The sequence below is a fragment of the Phoca vitulina genome, unplaced genomic scaffold (assembly GCF_004348235.1).
Source record: "Phoca vitulina isolate PV1807 unplaced genomic scaffold, GSC_HSeal_1.0 scaffold11, whole genome shotgun sequence".
Taxonomy (NCBI): domain Eukaryota; kingdom Metazoa; phylum Chordata; class Mammalia; order Carnivora; family Phocidae; genus Phoca; species Phoca vitulina.
This window is the reverse complement of record NW_022589714.1, coordinates 2,872,525-2,899,507: the sequence shown is the minus strand read 5'-3', so window position 1 is coordinate 2,899,507 and position 26,983 is coordinate 2,872,525. Positions and strand designations below refer to the sequence as shown.

General features: G+C 43.7%; 1 protein-coding gene across 1 annotated transcript in view; it reads right to left on the bottom strand.

The window, feature by feature from the left end:
* RRAGD (Ras related GTP binding D) overlaps positions 1-23,951 on the bottom strand; it is a 36,415-nt gene extending 12,464 nt beyond the window's left edge. The window contains exons 1-4 of the mRNA XM_032409287.1: positions 23,352-23,951; positions 6,776-7,071; positions 1,304-1,503; positions 266-380 (exon numbers count right to left, since the gene is read on the bottom strand). Of these exons, the coding sequence (XP_032265178.1) occupies positions 266-380; positions 1,304-1,503; positions 6,776-7,071; positions 23,352-23,487 (747 nt within the window). The 5' untranslated portion in view covers positions 23,488-23,951. The remainder of the gene's footprint in view (positions 1-265; positions 381-1,303; positions 1,504-6,775; positions 7,072-23,351) is intronic.
* Positions 23,952-26,983: the final 3,032 nt, after the last annotated feature.

Here is a 26,983-nt window from a genome sequence, read left to right as displayed (position 1 = left end):
CCTGCATCTCGTAGGGCTCTATCAACATTGAATGACTGCCTACAACTTTAATAAACACTCTAATTATACCAGGGCAGTACAGGAATGGTTTGGGGAGTGAAATGTTAGAGAACATAAAACAGCATGTAGAAGCAATCTTCCAGAGTAATCCCTTCAGTGACCTTGCAATGCCGTAAGAGCAAGCAGAAATAAGACTATTTTCACACCTGCAATGTTATTCTAAAATTCTGCAAATGATTCTACCGGGAGAAAATTATTTACTTACTGAGATAAAGATGTTTAGCAAATTCTCCAGGGTGGGGAGTTGTGGAATCAGTTTCTGAACCACTTTGCTAAAAGCTTCAAATATTGAATGATCATATATGCTTGTCAAATAGAAGCTGAAAGAGAAAACAGTATTTCGTCACATTTTCCTTCTGACTGGGGAACAGATTGCTTAGGCTGTCACAACACCGGTGCCCGGCTGTGTGTACCTACAGTCCCTATGCACACATTCTAGCCCCCTTCAGAACTTACAATGACCTCAGCAAAAAATGAACATGTCTTAACAAGCCATTCCTCCCCAGCTCCCAAAAAGCAAGAATTGTGCCCATTCTCATCTGCTGACTGGCTGGACTGGAAAGCTTAAAAATACAGTGGTATGTGCCCATATGAGCTTCCTTACATTCTGCAGAAGAATCCCCACCAGGTCATCTCTATACACTCCTGTTAGGTTAGTAATGGCTATGTTACTGGTATTGAAGCATCTAAGATCTTCATTTTCCAATCTGCAAATCGAATGATGCATACACTTCCCCATAAAAAACTAATAGAGGGGCACCTGGCTGGCTTAGTCGGTGGAACATGCGACTCTTGATCTTGGGGTTGTAAGTTCGAGCCCCATGTTGGGAGTAGAGATTACTTAAAAATAAAATCTTAAAAAGAAAAACAACTGACAGAGAAGTGGTTTTCCTCTGTATTTCTATTTGAATTATCTTCAGAGTTCTCTTTTACTTGTGACTATAAATACTATCATATTTATCAAGAATTATAAACTTCAGCATTGATTAACTTCCTGGATTATGTTCCTGAGTTTTATGTTTTTCACATGTGGGGAAAACATTAGCTTTGACCATTTGTTTAAAAAACAAAAACAAGAATTAGAATTAGCACATGCAAAGCTTGCTTTGCCCAAATCCTGTCCCAATGTGTACAGCACAAATAGGGTAAACAGGTGAACACCAAACTGCTCGTGCTGACTTTGGACTCCACACCTGCTTTTTTCCGCTGATTACTGTGATCCCGGAAGGGTTTCTGTTCTCACCTGAGGTGAATTTTTTCTAATCCAGCATCTGCAAGGTCATCGTTTGCCCTCTGATGAATATCTCTTTGGGTTTCAATTTTGTGGTCATCTGACAGACCATCCACTTTATGAATAAACACCTCGAAGTTGATGTCAGTGTTCACTTTGTAGGCCCTGGTCACGGTGAGGTGGAGCCTGGCCAAGGCTTCCATGTAGTCATCCTGGGAACAAAGGTACATTTCTGTCAGGGGAGGCCAAACCCTTCTACGCTGCCTTCCACACTCTTTTTTCCCCAGTTTTATTGAGGTATGATCAACAAATAAACACTGTGTACATTTAAGGTGTACAATATAATGTTTTGATATATGCATACATCATGAAATGATCTTCCCAATCAAGTTAATCTACCCATCACCTTACTTCACAGTTACCTTTTTTTTTCTTTCATATACACTCCTAATTTGGAAACCATGTGGGTACAATCCTCCAAAATATTTTGCAAAAGCCCAAATAAAAGCTGGTTTCACGGAATTCAAATTGGAAAACTGAAGTTTCATGAACAAAGAGATGAAAAAGAAAGGCAGGAAAAACAGCTGTAGGCAGTAATGATGTAGCTTGATGACAGTCATTAAGATCAGCGTTGCAGTTTTATGAATTCAAAATGACCCCATACCACCTAGAACCTTCCCTGGGATACTATTCTTCCCACATTTTTGAGTCCCTGAGTGAACGGTGATAAACAGAGATGGAAATGTGATATGGGTCGCTGGGAGGATGGGGAAGGAGCCAGGAGGAAAGATAAGAGCACTGGTCTAGGGCAGAGGTCAGCAAAGCATGGCCCAAGGGCCAAATTGGATCCACTGTGTGTTCCTTATAAGTAAAGTTTTATTGGAACACAACCATACTCATCTATTTACATATTGTCTATGGCTGCTTTTGTGGTGCAGTGGCAGAGTTGAGGGGTGTTCCTCTGTGGAAACTCCTCGGAGATGGTACAGACAGCCTGCAAAGCTTAAAATACTTACCATCTAGCCCTCTACAGAAAGAGTTTGCTGACCTCTGATCTACAGTAACTGACCCAAATAACGCAATACTGTTTTTTTCTCCTTCCTACAAATGACACTTTTATAATAATATGATGAACATCTGCGTATGCATCTCCTTGTTTAAGAAATCAAACAGCAGGGGTGCCTGGCTGCCTCAGCGGGAGGACCATGCAACTCTTTTTTTTTTTTTAAGTAACCTGGGCACCCAACATGGGGCTCAAACTCACAACAGTGAGATCAAGAGTTGCATGCTCTATCAAGTGAGCCAGCCAGGCGCCCTGAGCATGTGACTCTTGATCTTGAGGTCGTGAGTTCGAGCCCCACATTGGGTATAGAGATTGATTAAATACATAAACTTAAAAAAAAAAAAAGAAATCAAACAGTAGACACTGAAGTCCCGTGGGTCTCTCCCCAACCTCCCAGCCCACCCCATCACTCTACCCCCCACCCTCCAGAGGTATCCACTATTCCTGAGTTTAGTGTTTATTCTCAATCATCTCTTTATATGTTACTACATATATATGTATCCCTAAACAACATACAGAATTCATTTACATTGTCTTGAAAATCAGGGGCAGGCTGCAAAAGGACAACAAAGGAAGCTTTTCGGGTGGTAGAAATATTCTATATCTTGACTGTGGAGTCGTTACAAGTTATACCCATTTGTCAAACTCACTGAACTGTAAACTCACAATGAATGCATTTTATTGTATGTAAATTATACCTCAAAAATTGTTATGGTTTATGTCGTTAACTGAAGAGGGGAGTTAAGGGGACACGTCTGTGAGCAAAACTAGCCAATGTCAAGAGAGTATCACAATCTCAAAAGATCAGAAGTTGTTACTGTAACTTCCTGCCAGCCATATAAAATGATCTGATCACCAACTAAGTGATGAAGTGGCACGTAAGTGATGAAGTGGCACGTATCTAGGAGGACTAAAAATAACATTTGAGAGAAGAAAATACTTGGTTTATTCGAACAGAGGGCACGTGGCTGATTTTCCCCACTGTGTCTGTTAATATTTTCTACAACAAATAAAAATACAAGAAAAATACACCGCCTTAGTTCCTATTCCAAAACTAGATATAGGGGGTGCCTGAGTGGCTCAGTCGTTAAGCATCTGCCTTCGGCTCAGGTCATGATCCCAGCGTCCTGGGACCGAGCCCCGCATCGGGCTCCCTGCTCCACGGGAAGCCTGCTTCTCCCTCTCCCACTCCCCCTGCTTGTGTTCCCTCTCTAGCTGTGTTGCTCTCTGTCAAATAAATAAATAAAATCTTTAAAAAAAAAAAAAAACTAGACCTAGGAATTACAGGCAGGTCAAAATCACCAGTGTAGATGAAGCCGACACTTCATTTTGGATCCCAAGGCCCGTGAGACATGGCTTCAGGGGGCCAAGGGTGGCCCTTCGGTGTGGGACACGTGGGCTCTGCCTGGGGGGCTGACAGTGTCATGCAGTTAGCTCACAGGAAATCACTCTGGATCCTTTCATGCTCTTTCATTTTACAACATTCTGGGAGGACACATTTTCTCCTTGGTGAAATATTTATCTGGCAATCCTGTGATTGTGAGGAATTCACAAGGAAAAAATAAAAATTTGAGGCGTCAGACCAACAGAGCCCTGTTTAGAAATACAGGCAATGACGTGCAAGTGCCTGCCAAGATCGCCTGAAGTTTGCTTTTCTTTTCAGTGCTTGTAATTGCATCATATAAAAATTCCTGAAAACATGGTTTTTACAGTCTGCTTCCAATACAAAAGTATATATTACACAGACTCTAAAACAGCTTACTTCATTATTCCTTCTTTTTAGTAAATGATAGCTCTCAACAATATTTTTCCACCCTTTTTGAAAATGGAACTTAAAAAGACAAATTTCTCAAACATTCTTATACCTTTCTATTCCCTACAGCTAGGGGGAAAAAAAAACCCACAAGAAACAAAATAAAAGAAAACACACATTTACCAGCCCAAATTGAAGGGCCACTTTTCATGTTCAGGTAAAATTAAAACCAAATTACAGTTGCAACTTAAAAATAGGCAAGCGAACCTATTTTTAGCCACCTTATAGCCATAGTACAAACACCTAGGATAGAGCTGCGTTGGACATTTGAATTCTAGAAATGCCAGTTGCTACATAAGCACAACATGGTATTGAAGGGAGTACTCACTACGCCACTGTCTTGAAAAGAGGAGTCCTCGGACTGGAATCTACTTACCCAAGGGTCGGGCTATTACCACTGCCACCTGGTTCAACAACTACAGAAACAGCAGTGGAGTGACTTGGGGAAAAAGCTGGAGCTTCGAAGAGACAGCTGAGTGGGACATAGACAAGAGCTCGCCCCCCATGCGGCAGCGCTCCCACAACCCGGCTGCTCCGTCCTGCTCAAGCTCCCTAATTTATGGTGCCGGCAGACCTAGGCAGGAAGGCAGGGGCTACTGCCAAGGCCACAGATGGGCCAGAAAACAGGTCAGTACAAGTGGGAGAGCCAGGAAAGCAGTGACTGACAGCAGGGCTTGGACCTGATGCAGGTGTCTACAGGCGTGCATTTCCAGATGGGCCCAGGGGAGGGGAGGCACTGCTGTTCACAGATCAGGCACCAGAATTTAAAGTCTCCCCCGCACACACACACCACCACCAAAAAAGAAAGAAAGAGCCCCTCCTCCCAGATGGCCACACTCCCACAGCTACACTAGAAGTACGCAGTACAATCACTTGGAACTAAAAGGCTTAGTTGAAAATTTCATTATTATATTAAACAGGCACCTAGTTCCCTGGATGAATTTATGAGGCTCTCAGGCATGAGCAGTCTTCTCAGAGAATGGGTTTTCCAAGAGCGGGCTCAGAACCATTATTATTAACAGTTTACATGTCCCTGCCTCCTTAACTCCACTGGCACTTCTGGAAGGGGCAGGTGTGCTTGGCCCATCTGTCTAATTGCAGGTCCAGTTTCAGGGAAATATCATGCCCTTGAACTTAGAGCTGGTTTAGTGCATTTCTGGGAGGACTTACTGCCATTTATCCCCCACAGCTGTAAAAGAGAGCCCTTGGGAGAGCCTTCAGGCTCAGCTAGGCTTCCAGGACACTTTCTAAGAGTGCCTGGACATAGAGAGTTTGAAGGGCATCATTGTCTCAGTTCTATTCCCTGTACTCTTCCTAAGACTGGCATGCCTGAGATGCACCTGCAGTCTGCTGCTTCCCTCCCCCCTCCCCCCTTTAACTGCTGGCTCCCACTTCACAGGAGAAAGGCCCAGAGAACCAAAGAGACAATTCAGACGACTAGTTTGTATACTAATAAAGTGAGTAACTGATTCCTGGGTACAAAGGCTCTTTACCAGTCAGAGGGTCCCCACGTCTTTGCTTTCAGCAAAGTTAAAGGAAGGCCCAATCAGGATGTCTACTGATAAACTACTAAAAACAATCCTTTGTGATAGAAAACTGGGCAATTTAGAGGATATAACTTGGAAAGTGTTTAAATAATTGAGCGAATGCTATAACAAAACTCACCCCATATCCATCTACTTATTTATGTGAACAAGGTTTCTTAGCACTTACATCGACACAATCAAAAATAGAATTGATGCCAAATCCTGTCTTATTCAAGCACGGATACGTGAATTAAGTGGAAAAATATCCATCATCTTAAAAGATATACTTATCAATCAAAATTTTACTTTTTATATTTAGTAGTTACCTATAAAATACTAATAGTTATGCTGTCAATCAATTGTGTACTAGTAATGATTACAATAATTTAATTCAAAAGAAAAACTTCATACTTAGAATTTTATCTTCCTAGGAAAGAGTAAACATTTTATTTATTAATTTTTATAAATGTAATTTTCCTCTTTATTTTTTATTTTTATTATGATTTTTTAAGATTTTATTTATTTATTTGACAGAGAGAGAGACAGCGAGAGAGGGAACACAAGCAGGGGGAGTGGGAGAGGGAGAAGCAGGCTTCCTGCAGAGCAGGGAGCCCGATGTGGGGCTCGATCCCAGGACTCTGGGACGCTTAACAACTGAGCCACCTAGGCGCCCCGAGTAAGCATTTTAAAATGCAGACTTATATACATATTTTTGTTGCAGAGAATCTGTACTGTTTTACAGATGTCTGCCAAGAGTATCGGGGGCAGGGGACATGTAGTTGCTGTCCTTGGCCTGTATGGTGGCCCTCTCCATCTGTAAGGTTTCTGTGATTTGCTGGCACATACACAACTCCCTGACGCTGCTTGCTGCTCATTGGTTAGGGTTCCACAGACGGAGACTTTTCCCCTTTGCAACCCTGAGAGCCCCCACTAAGAAACGCTTGTTTGGTAAAAAGGGCTATTCCCGATTCTAAAAACCACACCAAAACCAACACAAAGGAACTGGTTTGAACACAGGGGAGGGATGGCCTCTGTGGGGAGGAGGGGTCTGCAGTCCCAAGTACCCCGAGACTGAACTTTACCTGGGAGTCGATGACAAATATCAGCGCTCCTGTTCCGCGGAAGATCATCTCATAGTCAAATGTAGGGTCAAAAAAGTCAATCTGTCCTGGGAAGTCCCAAATCTGAAAGTTAACAAAGGAGCTATTGGAAACGTCTTCCCGGCAGATCTTGTTTGTGCTCTCCAAGAACAGTGTTTCGTTGGGAGACATTTTATGAAAGACAACTTTCTGAATAGATGACTTGCCACTTCTCCTCAGGCCCATGAGCAGGATTCTGGGCTTCACCTCAGTGCTGAAGGGATCGCTGAAGTCCAGAACTGGAGAAACCACAAAACAAGAATGAGGGTGAGTTTCTTTCACAGTGGTTAATGAGAGGAGTTTCACTTCCACCTCAGATGTGATTTATGATTCACAGACAATGCCACTCTTCCAAATACAGAGACTGCTAACTACCTCATTCCACTCATTGAGGGGCCTTTTAGTAAGTGCAGAACACTGAAAAATGCTGTTTCGCTACCTGTCACACCATTCCAGAGGGCAGGAAAACCTGTACAACTCCGTATCACAAGCAGCAAATCTGGAGTGTGAAAAGTAGAGCTTTCCAGGAGCAGAGTGTGAAGGGAAAAAATCCAGTCTTAGCATTCCAAAGCAATGTCTTCTTTGTCTAGATCATCAGAGTCTCTATGCCCTAAAGAGATGCTTGTTCATTTGAGTTATGCTTCAAACAATTTTGGACTTCATCAAAATTTAAAACATTGGTGCTTCAAAGGACACTATAAAGAAAGTGAAGACAACCCACAGAATGGGAGAAAACACCTGCAAATCACATATGTGATAAGGGACTAATATCCAAAATATATGAAGAACTCTTACAATTCAATAATAAAGACAACTTAATTTAAAAAATGGGCAAAGGGGGCGCCTGGGTGGCTCAGTCGTTAAGCATCTGCCTTCGGCTCAGGTCATGATCCCAGGGTCCTGGGATCGAGCCCCGCATCAAGCCCCGCATTGAGCCCCGCATCAGGCTCCCTGCTCTGCGGGAAGCCTGCTTCTCCCTTTCCCACTCCCCCTGCTTGTGTTCCTTCTCTCGCTGTGTCTCTCTCTGTCAAATAAATAAATAAAATCTTAAAAAAAAAAAATGGGCAAAGGATCTAAAGAGGCATTTCTCCAAAGAAGATACAAAAATGGCCAATAAGCACATGAAACAATGTTCCGCATCATTAGCCATCCAAGAAATACTAATCAAAACCACAATAAGACGCCACTCCACACCCACTGGGATGGCTATAATCAAAAAGACAAACAATAACAAGTGTTGATGAGGCTATGGAGTAATTAGAATCCTCACCCACTATTGGTGAGAACGTAAAATGATGTGCTTTCAACAGTTTGGCAGTTTCTCAGAAGGTTAAACACTGAGTCACTATATGACCCACCAATTCCACTCCTAGGAATATATTCAAAGAAATGAAAATATAAGTCCAATATACATGAATTTCTTTTTTGTTTCCTTCTGGCAACCTCTCTTATATTTTTCTTGGTCCCTGGTCCTGATCTAATTCAATAGTGACTGGAAAGTAATTCTTTTTTCCCTTATTGTAACTAATAAATTTTTCCAAGTCTCTACAATGGTCTAAAATACATATTAATATTTGATAATATCTTAGTGAATTTCATTACTATACATAATATTTTGATGTTTGAATTTGCAGTAGGCTTCAGTAAACACACAAATTTCAGGTAAAACAATAACTGAATAAAGAAAAAGTAAGCAGGTACAGATGTGCACAGCTGCTACTCCACTATAAGCAACAATTTACTCCTACCCTACCCACACATTCTTCTCCAGTTCAACCTAACCCAATTCAACGATCTGCTGATGATATACTATAGAAGCAATAATGCGGAAGGAAAGCACCCAAAAAAGTCACCAGCTTTCTTCTTCTTCCTCAGTCATCATATGCTACTCACTCACAGTACTGTCATTACAAGTCCATCTTAGCAAAAGCAGGGCATAAATTAAAAAAGAAAACAGGGCTTCGAGTTTTAAAATTTTCAGACTGGTAACATGTCACAGTCCTCCCCTCCCACAGTAAAGCAATCTCTAAAAATAACAGAAAAGGTATAAACCATAAATAAATAGATGAACAAATAAACATAAATATCTGAGCTTAAAACAAAACAAAAAAACCTTAAAGTCGACAGATTACAGAGAAATCCCTAAGAAACACGAAGGTCATATTGAAGAGGGAACCTGCAGCCCTTGACCAGGAATGGTAGGGTTCTGCTGCAGAAGGTAGAACTGGTGGAAGCCCAAACAGGGAGGGGCATGAAGACAACAAACAGCGTTGTTATTTGGAGAAGCATAATGAGAAAAGCCAGCAGATAAACTCTGAGCACTACTGCCACCCACCCACCTACGACACACTTCCAGGTAGGAGCAATGACTATAGGAGTTTGGGTATGAGGGGGAAGGCAGTGCTCCAGGGGCTCAGGATGCCCAGCAGGAACAGGGAGCACCCACACTACCATGCTCCAAGGGCTCTGCCCTTCCCTAACTCTCACTACAGTGTGTGGAGTTCAACAGGTAGAAGCAGTACCATCTTCCCTCCAGACATTTCCTCAAAAGTCTAATATGCATATACCTGAATATACATCTGAAGAAGCAGAGTTCATAAAGGAGTCAGAATAAACTTCCAAGTTAAGTATAATTAAAATATTCAGAGAAAATGTGGTATCCATAAAACAAGAACAGACAGTTTCAGAATAAGAGCAACCATGAAAAAATGGCCTTAGAGATCTTAGAAACAAAAATATAATTGTGTGTGGGGGTTAGATATATGGATTGAAAAGCAGAATAAAGACAGATAAAGAGGGCAATAGTGAAATGGAACATCAAATCCCCTCAGAATGTAGTACAAAGGGATACAGTGCTGGAAAGTATGACATAAAGGTTAAAGTGACATTAGGAGTAATTATCTCATACCAGTAGAAAATAAATACTTGTGAAAGTACATTAGAAAAGGGTCCAGAAGGACACACAGCAAACAAAGAGTGTATGGGTGAAAGACCTGGGGGAATCATCAAAGGGATTTTGGCTTTAATTTTTTTTTTAAGTTTATTTTTTTTAGTAATCTCTATACCCAAAGTGGAGCTTGAAATCATAACTCTGAGATCAAGAGTCACATGCTGCTTCGACTGAGCCAGCCAGGCACCCCTGTGGCTTTAATTTTAAAAAGAAAACACATTTTATATATATATATGTATATGTATATATATACATATATATAATTAAAATTAGTTTTAAAAAAAGATTAATGTATAGGGAGTCATAGCAGACACAGAAATATTTCAAAATATTAAATACTCTTTAAATTGTGATTTCAACTCCACATTTTCTTGTTAAGTGGTTGTTGTAAGGTTTCTGTTTTTTCAATACAATAAATATATTGATTACTATACTCAAAGTAGTAGATTGGTAAGGTTGGCTGGACAAAAAGATATGCAAAACAAGATTCCTATCTTGGAGAAACTTAAAATCCAGTCTAGACAATGTGGTATGGGCACAAAGATAGACAAATAGATCATTGGAATAGAATAAGGAGTCCAGAAATAAACCCACATATACAAGGACAGCTGAGATTTGACAAAGATGAAAAGCCAACCCCATGGAGAAAGGATAGTCATTTTTACCAAATGGTACTAAAACAACTGGATATCCATATGCAAAAAAGAAGAATTTCAATCCACATTTCACACCATATACAAAAATTAAGTCAAAATAGATCATAGGCCTAATTTTAAGCCTAAAGCTATGCAACTTCTATGGAGAAAATATTTATGACCTTGGGTTAGGCAAAGATCTCTTAGATATAACACCCTCCCCCCAATATTGATAAATTGGACTTCATTAAAATAAAAACTTCTGCTCTTCAAATGACACCATTAAAATAATTTTAAAAAAGGCAAGCCACAGATTAAAAGAAAATATTTGTAAATCATATATCTGATAAAGGATTTGTATATGGAATATGTAAGGAACTCTAAAAACTCATTAATAAGAAAACAAAATTCAATTTTTGGAAAGGTGGGGGAGCAAAAGATTTGAACAGACAATTCACCAAAGAAGACTTACGGAAGGTAAATTCACACATGAAAGGATGCTCAGCACATCATCAGTCATCAAGGAAATGTAAATCAAAACCACAATGAGATACTATTGCATACACAGTAAGATGGCTAAAATTAAGAACACAGACAGTAACAAATGTTGAGGATGTGGAGGTACCAAACTCTCATACACTGCTAGTGGAAATGTAAAATGGTACAACCATTTTGGAAAACAGTTTTGTGGTTTCTAAAGAAGTTAAACATGTATTATATTATCCCAGCCATTCCACAGCTATATATTTACCTAAAAGAAATGAAAGTATATGTCCATACTTGTACACAAAGGCTCGTAGCAATTTTATTTTAAGTAGTCAAAGACTGTTAACAACCCAAATGTCCATCAGCAGGTGAATGGATAAACAAATTGTGGTGCATCTCAGCAATAAAAAGAAATAAACTGTTGACATATACAACATGGATGAATATCGAAATGATTATGCTGAGTGAAAGAAGCCAGTTGAAAAAGACATACTCTGTGATTCTATTTACATAAAGTTCCAAAAACTGTAAACTCATCTATAGTGACAAATAGCAGGTCAGTGGTTGCCTGGGAAATGGAAGAGGTAGTGAGAAGGGGTCAGAGGGAGCAACCTTGAAGGGGTATAAGAAAACTTTTAGGGGGTGATGGACATGTTCTTAGTTACGGTGATGGTTTCCAAGGTGTACACATATGTCAAAACTTATCAAATAGGTGTACTTAATTTTACATCAATTGTACCTCAGTACAGCTTTTTTTTTAAAGATGTATTTATTTATTTATTTAGACAGAGAGCACGGAAGTGGGGGAGGGGCAAAGGGAGAGGGAGAGAAGTCCTCAAGCAGACCCCACTGAGCATGGAGCCTAACACAGGGCTCGATCCCAGGACCCTGAGATCATGACCTGAGCCAAAACCAAGAGTTGGTGGCTTAACTGACTGAGCCACCCAGGCACCCCCTCAATACAGCTCTTTTAAAAAATGTATTCTCGGGGCACCTGGGAGGCTCAGTCTGTTAAGTGTCTGCCTTCTGCTCAGGTCATGATCTCAGAGTCCTGGGATTGAGCCCCATGTCATGCTCCTTGCTCAGCAGAGAGTCTGCTTCTCCCTCTCCCTCTGCCTGCCGCTCCCCCTGCTTGTGCTTTCTCCCTCTCTTTCTCTCAATCAAATAAATAAATAAAATCTTTAAACAAAAATTTTAAAGTAAATAAAAATAAAAATAGGGGCACCTGGGTGGCTCAGTCGTTAAGCGTCTGCCTTCGGCTCAGGTCATGATCCTGGGGTCCTGGGATCGAGCCCCGAGTGGGGCTCCCTGCCCATTGGGAAGCCTGCTTCTCCTTCTCCCACTCCCCCTGCTTGTGTTCCCTCTCTCACTGTGTCTCTCTCTCTCTCTTTCAAATAAACAAATAAAAAAATCTTTAAAAAAATAAATACAAATTAAAAAACAAAAATAAAATAAAAATAAAAAAGAATACCTGACAAAAAAATTTTTTTAATGTATTCTCAAGGACAAAAATGGAAACCTCAAGAGTTATAGTTGTTCTATTATTATTATTGCCTCACAAACTAGTGTTAGATCAATGCAAAGAGTAGGGGAGAAATGCCCACGGCAGTGGGAAGGAACTCAGTGCATTACAAGGGTTATGAATGCAAACAAAGCAGTGCAGGATTTGGATGGGGTTGATGGGGGGGCGGAGGGAGGCTCTCTAAGAAGAGCAGAGGCCCTAAGCCAGGCAAAGGCACCATGCCTTTCGTAGAACAGGAAAATATGGGTGCAATGAAACTCAGCAACCACATATGAAGGTACCTTCCATATGCCAAGTACTGTATGAGGCACTTTCCACACTTCATCCCATTCAACTCCTTCAGGAATACATAGTATTATCTCTATTTCACAGGTAAAGAAATTTCAGGCTTGGGAAGATCAAGTAACATTCCAACTGAGGGCTGGCCCACCCAAAAGTCTATGCATTCTGTTTCTGCTGTGCAACACTCAATCCAATCAAAGAAAGCAAAAGTCCACATTAAATTATGTACAAGCTCAGAAATATTTAAGTGTTTATACATGTTTTTATTTCTTCCCAATTTATACTACTGGATATCAGTGTAGATTTTAACTTATCTTCATCAGGGTCTGCAAGTGTCTATGCAGCATGGCCATCCATGCTGGTGCCTTGGAGGATGGACCTCCTCCTCCTCCTGGGAGAGTGGAAGGTGATGGAAGGTCACCGCGTAGAGAGGAGGTAGTGTATGTGCAAGTTTATATACACAGACTGGCTGGGAAGCGAGATGCACATGCCAGTACACACATTAGAAGTATTTCCTTCTCCCTGCCAAATTCAAACACAGGCCACCAACGGTAAACTGCTGGGAAATGGTGGGCCAGATCGGCAAGGGTACCATCAACTCTGTGGAGACCCGTCAGACCCATGGAGATGCATTTTACATTTAGCTGGTATGGACACATGCCAGATACCTTGCTAGACATTTCTGCAAACTTTTACCCCCTCCTCCCCCCCCCACACCCCCATCCCCCTGGCAATGAGGGGGTACAAGTCTGTTTTGCACCTGAGCAATCCGGGGGAAGGAACATGCCCAAGGTCACGGGGCTAGTATGTGGTGGAGTCCTCACCTAGAACCTTAGCCAACAATCAGATGGCATTCAACTAAAACTGCAACAAAGAAAACAGAAGAGACTAGGAAATACCAGAGTACATCATGCATAATAGGAGTACATACCGCTAGTGAAACTCTTTTAGATTTACTTAGACAAATGTGGTGCTGGTTCACAATATAAATGTATTTGTTATGTGAACCACAGTCAAAAACACTTTTTTGACCACTGCTGTTGACCAGGAGAGGTTTCTTATATCACAGAGGACTGCTGACAAAAATCCTTCCTTTGGGGGCCCTGGCTGGCTCAGTCAGTAGAGCATGACTCTTGATCTTGGGGTCATGAGTTTGAGCCCCACATTGGGTGTAGAGATTACTTTAGAAAATAAATAAAATAAAGGAAAAATTGATTTGCCATTGCTCTCAAGCATGATGGGCCTCTAGGGTCTGATACAGATCATGTATATTTAAAAAAAAAAAAATCTCTCCTCTAATCCTTTCCCACCTCCCCTTAAGTATCTCTGCTTCGGAAACCCTGTGGGGTTTCCCAGAGGCTCTCACCCACTCTGGGAGTGATAGGAGGGAGCGCCCATCAGGAAATGCATCACCCAAACTCCTGGCCTCCTGGACAGCTGGCTCTCTCCACTGAACTTTCCCTGTGCATCACCGCTCACTCAAGAACATCCTGAGAAAGGTGAAAGGAAGAGAATGAAGAAGGAGAGCTGCAATATAAGGGCTAATACTTTTTTTAAAAAGAGGATCAAAAAGGAAACACAGGATTTGGGACTGGAGATGGAATCCCAGGGAGGGCCCTTTAAAAGTGTCAGCGGGTGTGGAGGAAGTTGCCCAGAGAGGTGAAATTTACCAGAGGGCAGTTTGCTCAGTTTTATAAAGGTTCCCTGATCTTCTGCCAAGTGTTAGACTGGGCTGAGCCAGGGGCTGCAGACACAAAGGAAAGATTCATTCCTTAGTGATTAGAGGAAAAAACAGACAAGAAAAACTGACAATTACAGTGCACTGTTACGGAGCTGTTATGGGCTCAGAGGACTCCCTGGAGAAATATCTGAGTCTTAAAGAAAAGGAGGCATGAAAGAGATGAATGAGGGAAAGGTGATGCCAGGAAGAGATTCTGGCTTTCCTGGAGTTTAAGGAATGTAGTTTAAAGGCAAGAAAAGCCTGCACGCTGTCCAGTGACTTCCTTCAGCATTTCGAATAAAATCCAAACACCTTCTTTCTGCAAAGGCCCTACACGGTCTACCCTCTCATCCCGTGCCTGGTTCCTCTTCCCCACTAGTTCCCTATCTTGTAACCACACTGACCTTCCGGTTCCTCACCCTGGGGTCTGTACATGCTTCTCCCTCCACCTGGCTTCCCTTAGCTTTCTTCCCACTCAACCCAGCAGCAATTTACCTCCTCTCAGCTGAATCAGACCCCATCACTTCCTGATTACCCTGTCTTAATAGTACTTATCACTGAGGGGTGGGGGCTTGGGTGGCTCAGTTGGTTAAGCCACCAACTCTTGATTTTGGCTTAGGTCATGATCTCAGGGTCTTGAGATCGAGCACAATATCTGGGCTCCTCGCTGAGAGGGGAGTGAGCTTGAGATTCTCTCTCTCTGCCCCTCCTTCCACTCATTCTCTCTCTCAAATAAATAAATAAATCTTAAAAAAATAGTACTTATCACTATACAAAATTATCTATTTTATGCATTTGTCTTCTTGTCTGTTTACTTGTTTATTGTCTGTCCCACATATACACAGGCAAATTACAAAGCATGTGGCATGAGTCCAATAAATATCTTTGAATAGGTTAGTTGATAGAGAAGTCTGTTACCTCCCCAGCAAACAAAAACTGCAACAAAGAAAAAAGAAGAGACTGGGAAATACCAGAGTACATTATGCATAATAAGAGTAAGTTTCGCTAGCGAAACTTTTCAAGTCTACTTACACATATGTGGTGCTGGTTCACAGTATAAACACATATTTTATTGTGGACCACGGTCAAAAATATTTTGTCAACCACTGCTAGACTCTGCTACCTCATGGATGAGATACTGGGAAGTCTGGATTTTACTTTGTAAGCCATGAGGAAATCATTAAGGATTTTAAAGGGAGACTAACATGATCAGATTTATACTTCAAGAAGTTCACTCCAGAAACAGACCCCCTAGAGGGTGTCAGTGGGGAGACAGTGAAGGGGTCTAGAATAAGCCACTGTGCCATACAAATTATACAGAGCTAAAGATACTTAAGTCCCTGAAATCCTTATTTGCCTAAAGCAGAGCCTCCCAAAAGAACTCTATTGCCATAAATCTCCTTCCTGGAAGCAACTCTAATCTTCTCTTGGTGAAGACTGAGACTGAGACAGAAGAGAAGTTGGCACCACACCCAAACAGACGTGGTCCCCAAACTATCCTACTCCCATCTGTTCTCCTGTGGGTCCATTTATCTTTCCAAAAAGTCATTTGTTTCTCCATAAATGCCCTTTCCCCAACTCCCTTCCAAGAAGTCACTCATTCTCCCAGAACTGCCCCTCCGCATCCCATCTTTATTAAGATAGTAATAAAGCCAGAATTCTAAACACCTTTTTTTTAAGTTTATTTATTTATTTAACTAATCTCTACTCCCAACATGAGATCAAGAGTCGCATGCTCTTCTGACTGAGCCAGCTAGGTGCCCCTCTAAACACCTAAGTTGCACTTTTTGTGAACTCTCATGCATTAGTACGTAGTTAAATTTGGTTTTCTCTTGTTAATCCATCTTTTGTCAGTTTAATTTTCAGGCTCCCAATTCAGAACCTAAGAGAATAGAGGAAAAGTTTTTCCTCCCCTGACAGCAGTTAGGTTATTCTAGAACACAAATGAGAAATGAAAGAACTAAGGCATAGACCATGGAAATGGTCAGAAGGAACAGATTTTGTGACAAGTTCAAATCGACTCAATAGTGTTCAGTGATCCCCTGGACACAGATGACAAGGGAGAAAGAAGCCCCAAGTTCCCAACCTGGCAGACCAAGCTAACAAGGGCCCATTCACAAAGATGGTAAAGGGAAAGAGGCTGAACAGGTATTTGAAGTCGTGGAGTCTGGGGTGCCTGTCCACCTGCAGCTCAGGTGAGAGAAGAATCTGGGGCCTGGGAAGCACAGTAACATGAGGTCACAGGCAGGTTTGAAGTGGGAATGTAGGTCGCTGGGGCCATCCATGCCTCAACTGCTGGTTTTTCCCCTAATCTTGTTGCCGGAGGGTGAGGGAATTTTTGAGAGATTTTAGCCTTGGCCACCGTCAAACAGCTCAAACCAACCCTGCTCCAACCTCTTATCACCCAGCAGTTCTCATTTACTGACCACCTGCATAGCACAGAGGGTCACCTCTAATCTTCAAGTGGATAAACTTTATCCTTTACAGATGTAAAAACTGAGGCCTTCAGTGCTTACTACAATAAACACTCAATAGATGTTTGTTGGCTGGGATAACTGAATGAAAGTGACTAAGCAGAATTTGAAGCTAAATTAACTGAAGCTTTAAAAAGAAACTTCCTATCTGACTTTGGCCCAGATCAGCACTTGAGTATCAAGAGTATGAGCTTTATGCCTAGGTAGTTTATCTACTGCTGTCAGGGACACCGAACATACCTTACCTATTTTGCACAGGGTCCTGTCAGCACCCCAATTTTCCAAACAGCCTGGCTTTGTAACTAGACTGTTGGAAATCCCAGGGAAACTCAATCATCCAAGGAACAGCATTATGGGGAGGGGCCATGTAACTGCACCTGCAGACTAATTACTTCATCAGTAACTGGCAGATCCCTGTCAAAAACCAACAGGCCTTGTAAATACACAAGGAAGGGAAAGATGCATCAGCGCCTTGAGTACATGGCTGCCTAGGGGCCACACCTGGCTGATCTGCGGGTTGGGAATGTTCACAACAAAGAATTCAGGAAAATGGGAACTAAAGGCCTGACACAATTCTAACAGGGTTGGCCTTCCCTTCCTAAGCCCACGCAGTCTCTCAGAGAAGAATGAGACATCATAGGAAACACACTTCATAAATGCCAAAAAATATTATACATTTGAGAACTATTCTAATTAAGGAATGTTCTCCAAGAGGTGACACCTTTGAGTGGGTCCAAAATGGGAAAATGAAACAGAGATTTAATGAAAAATTAGGAAAACGTGGTGGCAGAGTGATGGCAAGCGGAATGGTTTAAAACAGTACTTGGATAGTGACAAACTGGGGTTCAAGTCCCAGCTCTGCTGTGTACCAGCTGTGTGACCCCATACATGTCCCCTGGCCCATGAGTCCTTATCTAGCAGTCTGCGTATACACATCACCCCCCTTCTTTCTTTATTTTAACCCCAGCCCAAGCCTAGGTAACGAGAGGGCCTCTTGTGGAATGCGGCTACAGTGAGAAGCTCACATAGCCTTAAGGGAAAATTAGAATTTCTTTGCTATTAGTATTCTGTAGGGTCATCAAAGGCTTAAGTTTCTATTTACTCATGCTTTTAGGAAGAGGCCTCTGGTTTGTTTCTATTTACAACATTATCTGCGATCCTTTACCTTTCTGATCAATGGTACCACTTATACATTCACGACCCAGGAGCTCAGGGGTACCTGGCTGGCTCAGTTGGTGGACCATGCCACTCTTGATCTCAGGGTCATGAGTTCAAGTCCCACATTGGGTGTAGAGCCTATTTAATTAAAAAAAAAAAAAAAAAAAGACCCAGGAGCTCAGGGAGAAATTCCGTCCTAAGTGGGAATTAAATATGTGAATGATAATACCATTAATAAAAGAATATGCAAACATCATAAAGATTCATTGTCCATTTGATCAACTACTTAGTAAGGAGAATTAAATGCAAACAGAACATATATTTTCAAAGGCATGAAAGTTTTTGAAGGTGATTTTATTTATATGTGAAGGACCAAACCTTTCTCTATGAAACCCTTTCACATCACACTGGCGGGTCACTAAAAAATTCCATATATGAATATTTCCTTAACATACATATTCAGTAACATTTCTAATGTGTTCTGATTTACTAATGCTTCTGTAAGAAGGAGAAAAGTGCTCTTGTGAACTTTTCTTTTTCTTTTTTTAACACTCTGAGAGTGATCCAAGTTGGTTTTCTGTGATCCTCTACCTTATGCACTGAGAAACCAAGCTGGAGTCTCCCCCAAAGGTCCTCAAGAGGAGAAAGTTGAGAGCATCTTACATGATTCAGGCCAGGAGTGAAAAACCCATTTGTCTTGAGTGTTACAGAAGAAGCAGGGAAAAGCCACTGTTACAAAACAGCTTGAAAGCTTTCACAGAAGAGGAAGAACAGAAAAGGTTAAAAAAAAAAAGGTAAGGATGAATAAAGGAGGTAGAGAAGAAAGTGACAAAATGAACAGGAAAGAGGTGGCCAAGGTATGAAGTGAAATTGTGTCACCAACAACAGCTATGGGGTCAGGGGACGGATTGAAGCAGAGGGTAAACAGACAGACACACAGTCAGCTGGGGACTGACAAAGATGATCTTGCAAACTCAGAACTACATCCCTTATCCAGAACTCTAGAACTTAGTTTCTGCTTCTTTTTTCCCCATCAGACTACCCTATGTCTGTTCTGATACGAAAATGGGACAGATTTCTGATAGAAGTATAGAATCAAGATTCTATGATACTCTGAATCACTGAAACATGTTTACAAAATATCTAATATAAAAATAAGCACTCGGGGAGCTTAGGTGTACAGTTGGTTGAGCGTCCGACCCCTCGTTTCGGCTCAGGTTGTGACCTCAGGGTCATGAAATCAAGCGCTGTGTGTGGTTCCGTGTGGAGTCTGCTTAAGACTCTATCTCACTCTCTCTTTGTCCCTCCCCCCTCACTCACGCACGCCCGTGCCATATGTATTTAAACAAGTATTGTGCCTAAGGTGTGACTTTGGTCACATCGTTTTTAACTATTCTGTATTTCATCTATTCCAACTCTTCTGTATCTCTCTATTTCCAGGGCCAGAGGAAAACCCAAAAGATGAGGCATAGCCAGGGCTGTAGCTAACCCAACTCTTTTTGGACAAGGTGGAATTACAAGGAAAGGGATTTACATATCCATGAACTTGACCTTCTCCTAAACCTTGCTCAGGTCTAGCTCATGTTGTGGCTGCAGAAAAGTCCTAGCACCTCTGAGCCACAGTGTCACTATCAGAAGAACAATTATCTATCTCTACTTACTCTCAATGAGAGGATAAATTCACTAGTAATTTTTAAATTACTTTAAGAAAAAAAAAAAGCTGACACTCATGATTAATAGATGCAAACCAGTGGTTTCACTGCATTTACACCCATCAGGGAAGTGTCACCTGCTGACCGTCGATTTTTCGTGCCTCCAGTAACCACGTAAACTGTCACTTCCTCAGACCCTAAGAGAGTTCACAGGTTGCTATGGAAACAAGACCGCACGCACCTTAGCTGGACTCTGCATGAGCAGCTGTCTTAACCAAGTTTCCCCTAAAAATTGGGAGGGACTTTGGGAAAAAACAATTTCACTTTCTGATTAAATATGATTTTTTATTTTTTTTTTAAAGATTTTATTGATTTGAGAGAGAGTGCGCGCGTCCGCACGCGCACGAGTGGGGAGAGGGGCAGAGGGAGAAGAGGACTCACCGCTGAGCAGGGAGCCCGCAGGACTCTATCCCAGGACTCAGAGATCATGACCTGAGCCAAAGGTAGACACTTAACTGACTGAGCCACCGAGGCGCCTCATATGATCTTTTAATTGCTTTCCTTGTTATTGCAGTTTTAAAGCACAGTAATTTACTAAAGATTTAAACTCCATGTGTCTAAAAACAATCATTATATTTGCTGCAATTGTTTTTAATGGCTTATTTATTGCCTCCACTCTCTGGAGTTTTATCTGGAGTGAGGAGGTTGAAGGTGAGACTCACCTTATCTCTGATTAACTACCTTCAAACGGGGGTTGAGAGGTGTCCAAATCTGTCCTTAACAGAACTAAAGTACCCGAGAACACTCCAGCTATTCATGAATAAAATTTGGAGTGCAAGCCAGGGAAGTGCAATTTAAGTTTCACCTTAGCTGCAATAAGCTTTCAAATTTTGCACATTGTAGTAAAACTTACAAGGCCCTCAGTTTAAAAATAAGATCAGAGATTCCTTCTAAGACTAAGGGAAATGGAATTCACACTATCGACTTTCAATCTACCTTCTTTTTGCACAGTTCCTGATAAACTGCTTTGCAACTTACCTGGTGATGCTAGTCAGTCCTGCATCCCACCTGCCAGGGTAGATTTCTGAACCTCATGGAAAAAGCCCCAGGTCTCCATTAAGCAAAGGCATTAAATCAAGTCCATTAGGAAGGTAAAGGGGGAAGGGAGTTCATTAGAGAAATGCTTTGTTCATGGTTCAAAATGTACCATACCCATCTTTCCTCAGAGTAAAAAAGTCCCTTTCCCTCCACATTCCTTTTCTTACATTTGAGAGTAGGTAGATGTAAATTTTACCAAAATAAACACAGGATTCTAATGCGACATGTGCCCAGGGCCCATTAGAAATTGAGATGACCCTTTGGTGGCACTTGAGGTCCCAGGGACAAAAGTCACAACTCCTATCCTCCACCCTCATCTCAACTCCCCAGGATCCTATCAGTTGGCATGACATTGTAAGGGACAGCTGTTGCTAGAACTGCTGACTGAGGAGCCTCTCTGCCACTCTAGAAAGTGAATCCTCTGATAAGAGATTCTGCATTCAGGACTGAACCCCAAAATCAAAGCCAGGGATACGTGGAAAGAACAGGAACCTGATATAATGGAGGAAGTCTTCTGAGAACAGACCACCTACCTACGGCAGGCCCAGGGGGATAAAGACCCAGCCTCAGTAATGTTTGTAGGAGCAAATAATCATTTGTCACTCCTCTTACCACATAAATATACTTAATGCTTTTATAGCAAGATTCCAGGTTGATCCAAAGAACTCACGAGGGATGATTTTATTACTGAAGTAATGAAAAGCATCAGTTACAGAGTTACAGAGTTTGCCTTTAGGTTAGGAGCAGTGGGGAGCATTCAAGACCAGGCTCTGGGGAAGCCCTTTGTTCAGGAAATCCCACCCCTCAGCAAAGCTTTACTTTCATTTCAATTTCAAGTCCTCAAATCAAATTTTAAAAGTGCCCCCCTAAAAGAACTGCAGAATAAATAAACAGGTCCTTTACTTTCCATGGAACGTCTCGGGTCCCCAGAACAATATCGAATTACAAGGCTTTTCTTCCCAGATATAGTCTCTTTTCTTTTCTTTTTTTAAAAGAGTATCACACATGCGCCCTATTGTGTGTCTACTATTTCGAATATCTTCCAAAGACATCCCCATTCTGAATCTCTGGAGTCTTCTAAGAATCTAGAAGGAGCTAACAAAAGCAATTTGAATAATAACAAAGCGACTGAACAATTTAATTACCAAAGGTAGCCCTAGAGACTCCAACAAAAGGGTTGAAAGCCTTTATCTACAAAAACGTGGCCATGTGCTCAACTGTGGGACCAATTATGGGGAGGTGCAGAAGAGAGAAGCACACAGGTGCACACACCAGTTTAAGCAAATGGGGAATTAGTACAAATCCTCTCTGGACACAGGACACTATGAAAAAGTGTGACTTAGAAAGCTTCCTTCTCATCTATCAGGCTCAAGCTTTCTTCCCTCTTTAAAAAAAACTTTCTTCCCTTTCTGATTAATTGAAAGTAGCACCTCCCATACATAAAATAATGGAAATTGTCCTCCGCAGAAAGGCCTTGAATAGGAATTTAAAAATAAGTTCAGTGAATTTTTCAATACCACAATTTCTTCAAAGTGAAATTTTTAGAAGTTCGTTCCTTCTCTAGGAAGCCTACAGCTTCATCTAGATGTTATGTTTGACAGCCTCATTCTGTTGACCTTTTCAAGTGACCTTACAATAGAGGACTTTTTTCCCTTGCTTTGGGGTCAAACAAAAAAAGATGAACCTTTCTGGAATCCTAAAAATCTTTCAACTTCCTTAGGCCTTAAGAATTCAATGCAGGAACCCCCCCCCCCCCAACAGGCTGAACAATTGCTAAATCCCACTTCTTAAACAGGAAACAGAGTTTGCTTCTGAGCGGCAATGTATTCCCCCGCCCCGCGCTCACTCCAGGGCAAGCACTGCCATGCCCAGGTGGTGACACTGAGCAGAGATAAGGTGTCCTAACAACTGTATTTGCCCCTGGATCCCGGGAAACCCGCGGCCACTCGGTGACTCCCACATCACTTGTGCGCATCCCCCCGCGGCTCCACGGGGGCCCCGGACGCCGCAGACCCCGGCAGCCCAAGGACCCCTCCCGCGGCGACACGGGGTAAGACTGACACCCGCAGCTGCCGACGACCCTGCCAGTCACGCTGCCGCCGGCTGCCTTTTTTAGCCACGACATCTGACCAGGCTTCGACACCAGCATTCAGGGAGAGGTCCCAGGGCGCGCCGGGCGGTCCCCTCCCATTCCCAACCCCCAGACCCTGTGGAGAGCTCCGGGTGAGGGGCGGGGGAGGTACTAGCCATGGAAGGGGCCAGAGAGGGTACGTTCCTCCTGCCCTTACGATTCCTCTCTGCTCTCTCCACGGATCCGGGTCCCCCCTCCGCCGCCTGCGCCCGGGATCCCCCATTTTGCAGCCCGTCGCTCCTCGGGCGCCCCTCCCCACCCTCACCCCTCAACTCCGCTCTCCTGGATCCCCTCCAAGTCGGTGGCCCGCGCGCCTGGTCGGGCGGGGGGCGGGAAGACACAGAGGGAAGGGACGGGGTGCGGGCTGAGGACGCGCGGGGCGTGGGGCCGGGCGGGGGACCCCGCGCTCACCTCCCTCCTCCGCCCCGCTGTCCGGGTCGGCGTCCGAGGAGTCGGGCCCGTCCCCGTAGTCCGCTAGCCCCACCAGCTCATCCTCCTCGTCGTCGTCCTCGTCCTCCGGCTGCGGCTTCCCCAGCACCTGGCTCATCGCTCCCACGGCCGGCCGTCCCGGGGGCGGCGGGGGTCCCTGGTGGGGGCCAAACCTCCTCCCCTGCCGCTCGCAACCTATTTCTGAATTGGGGTTTTGTCTGGAGGTTCGCGGGAGCCCGCGGAGGCAGGGCCGCGCGCCCCCCGCGGCTGTCGGCGTCCAGGTCTGGGTCTCGCGGTTCCCACCGCGCCCGGAGCCCCCCTTCCCTGCCCCGCCCGCCTGCCGGCGGAGGAGCCAGCCGGAGCGCGGCAGTTCCTCCCCGAGGAGGGAGAGAGAGACTGCGTGACCCAAGTCACCTGACACACACTGTCACACACACACACACACACACACACAGGCGCGCGCGCGCGCTTTCCCGGGCTCCAGCACCACTCGGCGGGGCGCTGGGCCAAGGCCGCGCACACACACTGGGGGAGGGGGGCGGGGGCAGGGCGGCGCGGAGCCCTCCACCTAACCAGAAGCTCACAGTGGCACACGCCCCGTACCCTGGGACGCTGCGCAATCACCCACCGCGGCTGCGCGCTAGGGGCCCCCACGCGCGCCTCCTGCACGTGGTACCCGCACAGGCTGGCGAGCTGGGGGCCTGCACAACCAGAGAACATATCCCGCACCCACCTCCAACACACACACCCTACTTTGGGTGGCCTTCTCCAGCTTTCAGTCCTGGGGAGGGTTCCAGTCCCAAGTGGACTGTCTCCCCCGCCCCCCGCGCCCCAACACTGCTGCGCCCGGGTCCCCACCCAGAGCAGTGTGCCTAGGACACAGCATGGATACTGAATCTCCCCCAGAAGAAAACTCGGAGAAATGCACTGCAGAGGCTCAGTCTCCATAGTAATTGCCTTTCAATGTGCATTTATGGTTCAAAGCGCTTTCCACCAAGAATATTAAAAAATCAGGCCTACCCAGATGCAAATGTTTCTTAAAAACATAACATGCCTCATGGCTGCCTAGATTGAATAATAATTCCTCTTCAGCGTTTTGGGAAAGGTCACAGGTGTACAACATACTCAGAGGCTATTCATGACCACCTACTCCTGTCTCATTGTTTCAGACTGTAATCCCCCATCTCAAAATAAAATGTTTCAAGGTTTGGGGGGGTGAGGGGGGCAACTCTCACACGGGAATAGCAACAATGTGGGGGTGAAACTAAAACCTGCATTTCTCCACAAGCTTTTTACCGCAGGACATACTATACCCACCCTTTCTGGATACTGCAAAAATCACGTGGATGAACTTCCTTCTGTCAAGCACAATAGGAAATACACCAGCTGGCCAGCATGGTGATCCAGATCCTACAGGTGCCCGCAGCGCAGCAGGTGGTGTGGGGGAGGAGGCAGGGAGCTGAGACTGGAGGCTCTTGGGGCCCGAGGGTGCTGCCTCTGTCGGAAACATTTATTGAACACCTACTATATGCCAGGGGCTGGACTAAGTATGGGATGGGGGGGTGTCCACCTATGCTCAGAACAGTGTTCCTGCCCTGGAGGACCTCTCAGTCTAGCAAACCGTGATTCATGTCCTGGATTTTGTAGTAGTTGTGTTGAAGGTGGATGTAGACACCTAGGAGGTGGCTGCTTCTAATTGGAAAGGTCTTCAGATTTTCCAAGTGGAGGAAGCATAACTTGATATGACTGCATCTGTCAAGGGCCTTTCCAGGACGAAAACAGATGGTACGGGCAAAGATTTTAACTTACAGAAAGCTTTAAGTTGAGGGACAATTTACAGAGGCATGGGCAGGGTTCAGGGAATCAACACAGAGATTAGCAAAAGTGGGAAGATACTATCACCCCTAAAGTAGTAGGAGTAAAGGAAGGGAGCTAGAGTACCCGGCAGGGGGCACAAAACAGGAGCTATAGCTGATGAGAAAGCAGCCCCCTTCAGAAGTACCTCACTGTCAAGGAGACAGCAGAGAAATACCCTGACCTCTCTCCAACCACCCTCCATTCTCCTGCAAGTGCCTCCCAGTGGCCAAACCCAGCTGGAAAACAGAGGGCAAGGGAGTCTAGAACCTAGTCCAGGACACACAGATTGGGCAGGGCAGACAGTGGGTCCCAGGCTGGGACTGGAGTAGGGGGCAAACAGCATAGCCAACACAAGAAGGCTCTACTTGCTCTTATCAGAGGAAGTTACTCTAGGGATAATTTTCCTAATGCATTTTCATCCATTTTATAAAAGGAAGTTCCCGGGGGGAAGGAGAAGTCCTCTCCCAGAGTGGATTTAAAGACTTTCAGTATCCCAGAACAAACCCACCAGTGTGGGAACGTCGTTGAGCTGGCTTGATTCAAACTGCCGAGGGTTACTCATGAGGCCCAGGAAGCCGGTCCAAAGTCAGGCTGGAGAGTCAGGGCATTCCTGGGCTGGTTGCTGAGTGTGTCTGCCCCAGGGACCCAACGGTTCAAGGTAGGACAATTCCTAAGTCAAAAACCCCACTGTGCCTGAGACCCAGGAAGGATGGAGATATTTGATGATCCTCTGCCTTCCCCCCCAAAAGACAGATTTTAGAGGGTACATCAGCAGTAAATTGGAGCACACCCTAAAATATTTGAGTATTGGACCATTCTTGAGAAAAAAGGGACAAATCCATAAAAAATAAACGAAAGCCAAATCCTCAATTATACTCCACCCCAGGGTAGATGAGAGTCATATACAGGTTTAAGAGATTCTAATTTATTGTCATTTACAAATGTACAGAATTGATAAAGTTTGAGCAAACAGAACAAGAAAAAAATTTATTTTTTAAAAGATTTTATTTATTTATTTATTTATTTATTTATTTATTTATTTATTTGTCAGAGAGTGCACAAGCAGCGGGAGAAGCAGGCAGAGGGAGAAGCAGGCTCCCAGCTGAGCAGGGAGCCTGATGAGGGGCTCGATCCCAGGACCCTGGGATTAAGAACTGAGCTGAAGGCAGATGCTTAACTGACTGAGTCACCTAAGCGTCCCAACAAGAAAAAAATTTATTGCTTTTCTTTTGCTGTTACTTTAATACTGTCAGCTTTCAAATAAGGGATATACTGAAAAAAAATTGAAAGAGAAGTGTTTTTTTTTAATTTAAGTCATGTATGTAGATTCTTTCAGAACTTAAATAAAAATGGAAAGACTTTGGGGTGCCTCTGGCTCACTTGGTAGAGCATGCGACTCCTGATCTCAGAGTCCTAAGTGAGTTCAACCCTGTGTTGGGCATAGAGCCTACTTTTAAAAAATAAAAATAAATAATAATAATTAAAAAAAAAAAGAATGTGAGGGGTGTCTGGGTGCCTCAGTTTGTCGAGCAGCCAGCTCTTGATTTTGGCTTCAGTCACGATCTCAGGGTCCTGGATAGAGCCCTGCATCCAGCTTCTCGCTCAGCAGGGAGTCTGCTTAAAGATTCTCTCTCTCCCTCTCCCTCTGCCCCTCCCCCTGCTCATGTGTGCAAGCTCGGTCACTCTCTCTCTCTCAAAGAAATAAATAAATCTGAAAGAAAGGAAGGAAGGAAGGAAGGAAGGAAGGAAGGAAGGAA